This window comes from Odontesthes bonariensis, chromosome 18, assembly GCF_027942865.1.
Source record: "Odontesthes bonariensis isolate fOdoBon6 chromosome 18, fOdoBon6.hap1, whole genome shotgun sequence".
Taxonomy (NCBI): Eukaryota; Metazoa; Chordata; class Actinopteri; order Atheriniformes; family Atherinopsidae; genus Odontesthes; species Odontesthes bonariensis.
Window position 1 is genome coordinate 32,434,774 of NC_134523.1, and position 9,873 is coordinate 32,444,646.

Below are 9,873 nucleotides of genomic sequence, written 5' to 3' on the forward strand. Positions count from 1 at the left end.
GAAGAAGAAGAAGAAGAAGAGGAGGAGGAGGAGGGAGAAAGAAGAAGAAAAAGAAGAAAACAACTACTACACAAACGGGCAGGATTCGCTCATAAATACAGCGAGGTTGATGGATTAAGGCTTTGTAGCAAGTACAATTCAAACCTCCTGAAAAGGGAAAATAAAGAAATCAAGCCGCTGTTTATAAAGACAGAAAACTACTTACTACCGCGGAGGGTTACAGGCCAAGAGCTGCGAGCCAGAATGGACTCCTGGGTTCGGTTCAACGCCCAGAGTCAGGCCAAGGAGAGAGTTCTGAGGTAATGTTAAAAGTTTAAAGTCTCCCAGTCTGTTCGAAAGGTGAGTTCTCTCAGATCATCCCACTCAGAACAAATAGCTGAACAACTAACTTAACATGGGTTTGTTTTGAACTGGAACACAATCATCTACGGCCAGCTGGCCAGCTCCTACAACATGCCAGCTTTCATACTTCTGGACAAAAAACATCAGAATAATGTACAAGTACAGAATTAGCTATTAGTAGTACAACAAATGTCTAATTATCCTGAGCAGAGTAAAGTGAACATAAAAGAATTGATGGATAACATAAAGGGCTTTTTTTTCAGAAAAAACAACATTTTAATTGAAATATTTGAAAGTGGAAGTCAAACTATTTGACTTGAATATGTCAACCAAATGTACTCATTTGGGCTTATTTACACATTACTATGTGCCCAGCGCTGCGACAGACCGGGCTAATGTGTTCCTGTGACACTGTTAGCTGACTTCCAGCTGTGCAGCAGATGTGCATCTGTGGCTGCTTCGTCAGGAAGTCAAATGTTTTCTACATGCTCATTTTGTTTGTGCAGCCATGTGAAGTTTAAAAAGTCACAATTTACATTTGACCCCAGTCACATCTCTGGCTTGCTTTGAATTGACTACTACTTTAATTTTTGTATTAGTTTGGGTGGATTCAAGGCATGTTTTCACCAAATCAAATCCTGTTTCCTCTTCCATGAAACGTCTTTGCTCAGCTGTTAACTGTGCTTTCACAGGACGGCGCAGTACACCTGCATGGTGTTGGGCTACACTTTGAACAGGAGCAAAATGGCGACTGAACTCCAGAGAACAGTCAGTGACCTGGAAACTCACATGAGCCTGACAAGGAAACGTAAGTGAAACAGCCTTTTAAGCCTTTTTCCCCTGTGAAACGCTGCACAAGAAAATATCGGACACATCTGTAAAAAATGTAGAAAAGGAATTGATGAAAGACTTAATGTGGAAGTATTTGGAGAGAAGAAGAAATAAATGTGGTAAATTATGAAATGAGTATAGTTTAATTAAGTCATTTCGGGTAGTTCTCATTTGATTTAGCCTTTCTCATCTTGAGAAACAGGATCTGCCTCCATTGGGTGTGAAGCCAGGCTTTCCATGTCCATATAAAACATCTTGCTGAGTGTCCCGTGCCCAGATATTCCCCAACACTGCTGTCTGTGTCACACTTAACATGGACTGTATAGAATTGTATATTGTATTTAAAATTTTATATATAGCGCCAAATCACAACAAACGTTATTCCAAGTCACTTTAAAGATGCAGTCCAATAAAAAAAAAATCATTACAATCCAAATTGGTCAAATTCATACAAAAAGAGAAAAAAGTTGCCAGGCAATAGAAACCAGCAGATTGCATCAAAACGAGGCAACAGTAGAAATAAAAAAACTCCGTTTAGAACAGAAACTAAGAAACCTCCACCAGAACCAGAACCAGGAAGGATGGCCATCTGCCTCCACTGACTGGGGACAGGAAAGAAGAGCCAAGCAGCACCATGACACCAGGCCAGGGATACCCGCTGAGAGAGGCTTAATGACAATCAGAATGGCATGAAGGGAAATTAAATGAAAAACTACTTTATTTATGCCAGTTTTTTTTTTTTTTAACAGTTAGTACAAGCTTTTATTACGCATTATTATAGCTGCTGACAGGGATGAGCCCCCCCTGTTACAGTGTAGCCTTGTACTGATCACACTTCATTGTTTCATGTAGGATGGGCAATGTTGTTCCTCTGTCCATCAGATTGTTCAGCATTCTTCAGTTTAAAATCGGCTCCAGAGCAGTCCCCAGCACGGAGCCGCTTTCTTTATCAGCTCCAGAGCAGTCCCCAGCACGGAGCCGCTTCCTTTATCAGTACCAGAGCAGTCCCCAGCACGGAGCCGCTTTCTTTATCAGCTCCAGAGCAGTCCCCAGCACGGAGCCGCTTTCTTTATCAGCTCCAGAGCAGTCCCCAGCACGGAGCCGCTTCCTTTATCAGTACCAGAGCAGTCCCCAGCACGGAGCCGCTTTCTTTATCAGCTCCAGAGCAGTCCCCAGCACGGAGCCGCTTTCTTTATCAGCTCCAGAGCAGTCCCCAGCACGGAGCCGCTTCCTTTATCAGCTCTAGAGCAGTCCCCAGCACGGAGCCGCTTCCTTTATCAGCTCCAGAGCAGTCCCCAGCACGGAGCCGCTTTCTTTATCAGCTCCAGAGCAGTCCCCAGCACGGAGCCGCTTTCTTTATCAGCTCCAGAGCAGTCCCCAGCACGGAGCCGCTTCCTTTATCAGCTCCAGAGCAGTCCCCAGCACGGAGCCGCTTTCTTTATCAGCTCCAGAGCAGTCCCCAGCACGGAGCCGCTTCCTTTATCAGCTCCAGAGCAGTCCCCAGCACGGAGCCGCTTTCTTTATCAGTACCAGAGCAGTCCCCAGCACGGAGCCGCTTCCTTTATCAGCTCCAGAGCAGTCCCCAGCATGGAGCCGCTTTCTTTATCAGTACCAGAGCAGTCCCCAGCACGGAGCCGCTTCCTTTATCAGCTCCAGAGCAGTCCCCAGCACGGAGCCGCTTTCTTTATCAGCTCCAGAGCAGTCCCCAGCACGGAGCCGCTTTCTTTATCAGCTCCAGAGCAGTCCCCAGCACGGAGCCGCTTTCTTTATCAGCTCCAGAGCAGTCCCCAGCACGGAGCCGCTTTCTTTATCAGCTCCAGAGCAGTCCCCAGCACAGAGCCGCTTTCTTTATCAGCTCTAGAGCAGTCCCCAGCACGGAGCCGCTTTCTTTATCAGCTCCAGAGCAGTCCCCAGCACGGAGCCGCTTTCTTTATCAGCTCCAGAGCAGTCCCCAGCACGGAGCCGCTTTCTTTATCAGCTCCAGAGCAGTCCCCAGCACGGAGCCGCTTTCTTTATCAGCTCCAGAGCAGTCCCCAGCACGGAGCCGCTTTCTTTATCAGCTCCAGAGCAGTCCCCAGCACGGAGCCGCTTTCTTTATCAGCTCCAGAGCAGTCCCCAGCACGGAGCCGCTTTCTTTATCAGCTCCAGAGCAGTCCCCAGCACGGAGCCGCTTTCTTTATCAGCTCCAGAGCAGTCCCCAGCACGGAGCCGCTTTCTTTATCAGCTCCAGAGCAGTCCCCAGCACGGAGCCGCTTCCTTTATCAGCTCCAGAGCAGTCCCCAGCACGGAGCCGCTTTCTTTATCAGCTCCAGAGCAGTCCCCAGCACGGAGCCGCTTTCTTTATCAGTACCAGAGCAGTCCCCAGCACGGAGCCGCTTTCTTTATCAGCTCCAGAGCAGTCCCCAGCACGGAGCCGCTTTCTTTATCAGTTTGTTCAGTTTCTTTGAATCACTGCCTCTGATGCTGCTGCAGAACAGATGCTGCAGAGTTCCAGAAGATGTACAACAGCTGTAGTACAACAGCTTCTGGTATAACTTTACCGGCTGAATTGTATTTAAAGTGCTGGAGAAATCAAATAACGTGAGCCTAAACATGCTGCCTGCTTTGTCCAGATGATTGTGGGCTTGTTGTAGCAGGTTGATGATGGATCTTCAACACTAACCCCGGGATGATGAGCAAACAGCAGCAGTCTCTGCAGAACTGTTATGATGTGGAATGTTGGGCCAACTGGTCTGTGGTCCCTGAGGGCCGACGCATTAGATCTTTTAGGTACAGAAACAAATAAATGGTAAATGGACTGTACTTGAATAGTCCTTTTCTAGTCTGACCATTCAAAGCTCTTTCACACTACATGCCACATTCACTCGCACTCACACAGCACATCTTAGTCCATAGTGGCTTCACACTTTCTTCTACTCATTCACCCACATCCACACACTGATGAGCACATCGGTAGGCAGCGTGGGGTTCAGTGTCTCGCCCAGGGACCCTTCCACATGTGGCCCGCAGAAGCCAGGAGTCAAAGCACGGACTGATTGGCAGGCGACTGCTTTTTGTCCTGATCTACAGCTGCCCAGCAGGGCAGGATGTCTTCCTTCTCCTGACTCAGGCTAGGGTTGAAAGGCGGCTGTAGAATCCCAAATAGCTGTTCTGCAAAGGTAACCTGGTCCCTGGGGCCGACACCATCTGGAGCTGGGGCCTTGTTGTGGTTCAGTCTCTCCAGCTGCTCTTTACCTGACGGGCTGGAGGGGTGGCAGAGGAGGTTAGGGTTAAGATCCATGAGTCAGGGAAACTGTGGGATGGGGTTTGTCTGTGGAGCTGGAGGCAGACGGGGAGCACCTGCAGAGCAAAGAAGGGCAACAACAGTGTGGTAAAGGAAAAATACAACAAATTCAAATATACCAAATGTGTAAAAACACGTTCTACATTCATTTTTTGAAGGATTAAAATGTTGTTGTTTTTTTCATTTTCAAAATATTGCCTTTGGGGGCGGTCGGTGGTGTAGTGGGTTAAGCAGCCGCCCCATGTGCAGAGGCTACAGTCCTCGCTGCCGCTGGCCCCGGTTCGACTCCCGCACCGAGCGGCCCTGTGCTGCATGTCTTTCCCCTCTCTCTGCCCCCTGCTTCCTGTCTCTCTCCAACTGTCCTATCATTAAAGGCGTAAAAAGCCCCAAAAAATACTTAAAAAAAATAAAAATAAAAATAATATTGCCTTTGTGTGGCCCTCCTGACATTCCATACTTCCATTCCACAGTGCTCCGTCTGGGGAACTCTGTGGAGGCCCTGGAGGCTGCCAAGAGGGCGATCCACCTCTCTGATGGCGTGCTGAGGCTCTGTCTGACCATCGCTCACCTGAACAGAGCCATGTACTTTGCCTGTGACAATGTGGTGTGGGCAGGAAAAGCAGGGCTCCTCCTCCAACTGGATCAACAAAAATGGAGTCAGAGATCTTTCAAGTGAGTGAATCTGTGTTTTAGGGATGTGTTCTGTACCGTGGTGCCGCAGATGCTTCTCAGTCTAACTGTGGGATCAGAATGAAATCAAAGGTGTATAACATTGGCTATGACGTTTACTTGCACTGTAATGTTCTGACTATTGATCTGATTGGGTCTGATTGATCTTTGTTGACAGGATATGTACCTCAGACTTTTAAGGTTGCTGTAATTAAACCTTTACTTAAAAAACCTACTCTTGATTCAGAAGTGTTGGCTCATTATAGACCTATATCCAATCTCCCTTTTATGTCTAAAGTTCTTGAAAAAATAGTTGCAGCTCAGCTTTGTGATCATTTACACAGGTTAGGGTCACACAGTGTAGAGGGTTAGGGTCACACAGTGTAGAGGGTTAGGGTCACACAGTGTAGAGGGTTAGGGTCACACAGTGTAGAGGGTTAGGGTCACACAGTGTAGAGGGTTAGGGTCACACAGTGTAGAGGGTTAGGGTCACAGCGTGTAGAGGGTTAGGGTCACAGCGTGTAGAGTGTTAGGGTCACACAGTGTAGAGGGTTAGGGTCACAGCGTGTAGAGGGTTAGGGTCACAGCGTGTAGAGTGTTAGGGTCACAGCGTGTAGAGTGTTAGGGTCACAGCGTGTAGAGGGTTAGGGTCACAGCGTGTAGAGTGTTAGGGTCACAGCGTGTAGAGGGTTAGGGTCACAGCGTGTAGAGTGTTAGGGTCACAGCGTGTAGAGGGTTAGGGTCACAGCGTGTAGAGTGTTAGGGTCACAGCGTGTAGAGGGTTAGGGTCACAGCGTGTAGAGTGTTAGGGTCACACAGTGTAGAGGGTTAGGGTCACACAGTGTAGAGGGTTAGGGTCACACAGTGTAGAGGGTTAGGGTCACACAGTGTAGAGGGTTAGGGTCACAGCGTGTAGAGGGTTAGGGTCACAGCGTGTAGAGGGTTAGGGTCACAGCGTGTAGAGGGTTAGGGTCACACAGTGTAGAGGGTTAGGGTCACACAGTGTAGAGGGTTAGGGTCACAGCGTGTAGAGGGTTAGGGTCACAGCGTGTAGAGGGTTAGGGTCACAGCGTGTAGAGGGTTAGGGTCACACAGTGTAGAGGGTTAGGGTCACAGCGTGTAGAGGGTTAGGGTCACAGCGTGTAGAGGGTTAGGGTCACAGCGTGTAGAGTGTTAGGGTCACAGCGTGTAGAGGGTTAGGGTCACAGCGTGTAGAGTGTTAGGGTCACACAGTGTAGAGGGTTAGGGTCACACAGTGTAGAGGGTTAGGGTCACACAGTGTAGAGGGTTAGGGTCACACAGTGTAGAGGGTTAGGGTCACAGCGTGTAGAGGGTTAGGGTCACACAGTGTAGAGGGTTAGGGTCACAGCGTGTAGAGGGTTAGGGTCACACAGTGTAGAGGGTTAGGGTCACAGCGTGTAGAGTGTTAGGGTCACAGCGTGTAGAGGGTTAGGGTCACACAGTGTAGAGGGTTAGGGTCACACAGTGTAGAGGGTTAGGGTCACACAGTGTAGAGGGTTAGGGTCACAGCGTGTAGAGGGTTAGGGTCACACAGTGTAGAGGGTTAGGGTCACAGCGTGTAGAGGGTTAGGGTCACACAGTGTAGAGGGTTAGGGTCACAGCGTGTAGAGTGTTAGGGTCACAGCGTGTAGAGGGTTAGGGTCACACAGTGTAGAGGGTTAGGGTCACACAGTGTAGAGGGTTAGGGTCACAGCGTGTAGAGTGTTAGGGTCACAGCGTGTAGAGGGTTAGGGTCACACAGTGTAGAGGGTTAGGGTCACACAGTGTAGAGGGTTAGGGTCACACAGTGTAGAGGGTTAGGGTCGGACTGAGGGATGTTCGGAACCAAACTATTGAAACATGCTCTGCTCATTGGCTCAGCTCGGGCTTCATCTCTTGTGCATGTGTAAGGGAGCAGCCGTGGATCTGGATCAGGATCTAAGTCTCCTGGCATTCTTCAGTGTTAATGTATGAAAACAGCTTAATTCCACAGCTGAGCTGTTTGTGAGACAGAAAGCTCCTGCTGTTCAAAGTCAGATATATTTTCCTCTCGCCGCCTTGATACAAATCAGCTCCAGCTGAGCTTCATCAGTGTTCTGAAGGTCTCGTTGCATGTGCAGGTCTTTGCCTTGAATGTGTCCCTCCTCTGTGTACATGTAGTCATTCTGAGCTGGTTCTTCTGCTGTCATAGGTTCTCACAGGGTTGAAGAAGTGCTGGTAGTCACCCACACACGTCCTCCACAAGTCATTACTCATATTTGCACTTTAGATGCTGATTTGTCCATGTGTAATGATGTAGTCAACTTAACCATTTCTTAGCTAGGAAATTGTTTTTGAATTGGCTCTATATGAACGAATTGGATTATTTTATGAATTATGATTATTATTAATTAATTGAATTCCAATTGGATTGAATTGGACTTACTATCTAAGTGCCTTGAGATGACATTTGTTGTATTTGGCGCTATATAAATAAAAATGAATTGAATTGAATTGTATCTGTGGTTCATAGTGACCCAGTTTAAAGCTCTTAATCAGGATTTTTCAACATAAATAACGCACTGTGGTTTAACTCTACAGGTACTATCTATTTGCTCTCATCCTCAATCTGACTCGAGATGTGTATGAGCTCTCCCTCCTCATGGACTGTGAGACGCGTTACAGAAGAACCAAATCCCCGAACTCACCTGGTTCCAGCAGCATCCTCCCAGCTGACCACCTTCCCTCCCCCTCTTCACCCGCCACCCAAACCACTGTAGCATTTCCCGTCATGTCATCGTGGCTGTGCAGACTCCGTCAGGTGGGGACTGTCCTTTACGCCAACCCACCACTCCTGTTGGACCTGCTAAAGAACAGCTGCGATATTTTCATCCCCCTGGACAGGCTGGGGATTTACCCCACGGGGCCGGGCTTTGTTGGGACCTGTGGCCTCGTCTCTTCTGTCCTCTCCATCCTCGCTATTGTCCACCCTTGGCTCAAACTCAAACCATGAACCCATTTCCACTGAGCTGGGATCCACCTGTTATTGGGGTCTGATTGCTTTGTCCACAGTGAAGGTTTTGTGATGGCAGAAGGTTGCATGTTGTGGGGTGGTATGGTGGTACCACCCCACAACCTGCAACTCAACTGGACATTTATTCAAACTACTGTTTGTTTGTTTTCTTCAGTGTCGTACTTTACACTCACTGAGTTTGTATTTTCAAATAAACTACATTTATGATGAAGAGACAGGAAATTGATTTAGAAAGAAAAGAAAATTCAAGCTGTTGCTTCCATCTCTGGGTTTTATGATTACTAAACTGTTTTTTTTTTTTAAATATTTGCATTGAGCCACAACATTGTGGACACCATGGCCCTAAAATTGTGTTTTCAGACAGAATTTATATTTTGACATATTTGTCTTTTGTGGGTGATATTAATTCATGTACTGAAGATTTTGTCTTTGCATTTATTTGTCATTTTTTGTGCTATTTATTTTGTGGCTTTATGATTTATGAGGACCCCCTAATTTCTCTTTTCATAGATGCAACCTTTTTGTAATCCATTATCTTTGGTCTGTATAACTCCTGCTGTCTTGGCAAAGAGACCTTTGATCATAATGATGCTTGTTCCTGTTGAAATAAATCTTTAAATAATTCTAACGATGATTATATATTTACAGCTGGTGTCGATACAGTGCAATTACGATTAGAAGTCTGCAGTTAATTGGCACGATATGCACTGGACGACGTGCTGGAGATGTTTCGGAGCTCATGTCACAGCAGTGACCCCCCCAAGTATTCACCGTTTGCCACAGCTTTTTAAGTCATACTGCTCATGACAGACGAGCAGCTCAAAGGGTGTCTGCCATCATATGGTGACTGCCTGGCAAGTCTTGGATATTGACGGAAGGGAGGTAATCTTGTTGGCTGCGAATGTCAGAGAAGGAAACCCCTAGGAATCCACAGAAGAGTGCGAGAGAAGTTGAGATAGGTTGGCTGAATTTTTTTTTTTGGCGATGGAAAGTAAGAACCAAGAAAGGTGGAGTAACAAGAAAAAACTGTGTCAAAGGACAGTTGGTAGGGGACTTTACCCGGTCCAAAAAATGCAGAAGGTAGCATCACAGATTCTGTGGTGGATTTAACAGATTTTCAACAGCATTCATTAGATGACCAGACTACTGCTGGAGAACTGTATGAACAGACAAAACTGCCTTTTCTGCATTTTTACTTACTACCCAAAAAAAGGACAGGAACAGGGATTGGCAGCCAGAGAACAGCAGCTGAACAGTTACGGGTGTATTTGGATCCGCACTGCTCCAGTCCCTCTAACCACATGCCTGACTGAGTCTGAAGCAACAAGTCCCAGATGTCATATATGTGGGAACCAGCAGTATTCTGTCAAACTCAGCCAGTGCTGTTCTTTTCTTGGTTTACGCTACTGTTCAATTCAATTCATTTTTATTTATACAGCGCCAAATACAACGGCACGGCACTGTAACACCATTCAAAGGATATCTGTTGGAACAGGGAAACACGAGTTAATGACCACAATAATATCGCATATACATAAAGAGAGTAAAGTGAGGAAAGGTGTGTCAGATGAGGCCCCCCAGCAGTCTGGGCCTATAGCAGCTTAACTATGGGATGTTTCAGGATCACCTGAGCCATCCCTAACTATAAGCTTTATCAAAAAGGAAAGTTTTAAGCCTGGTCTTAAAAGTGGAAAGGGTGTCTGCTTCCCGGACATTTACTGGCAGCTGGTTCCAC

General features: G+C 47.1%; 1 protein-coding gene across 1 annotated transcript; it reads left to right on the forward strand.

Moving 5' to 3' along the window:
• Window positions 1-8,766, forward strand: pex11b (peroxisomal biogenesis factor 11 beta). Its single transcript, XM_075450068.1, has 4 exons — window positions 1-299; window positions 1,035-1,150; window positions 4,927-5,128; window positions 7,706-8,766. The coding sequence occupies exons 1-4, from the start codon at window positions 244-246 to the stop codon at window positions 8,115-8,117; spliced, it is 786 nt and encodes a 261-aa protein (XP_075306183.1). The 5' UTR covers window positions 1-243; the 3' UTR covers window positions 8,118-8,766.
• The last annotated feature ends 1,107 nt before the right edge of the window (window positions 8,767-9,873 follow it).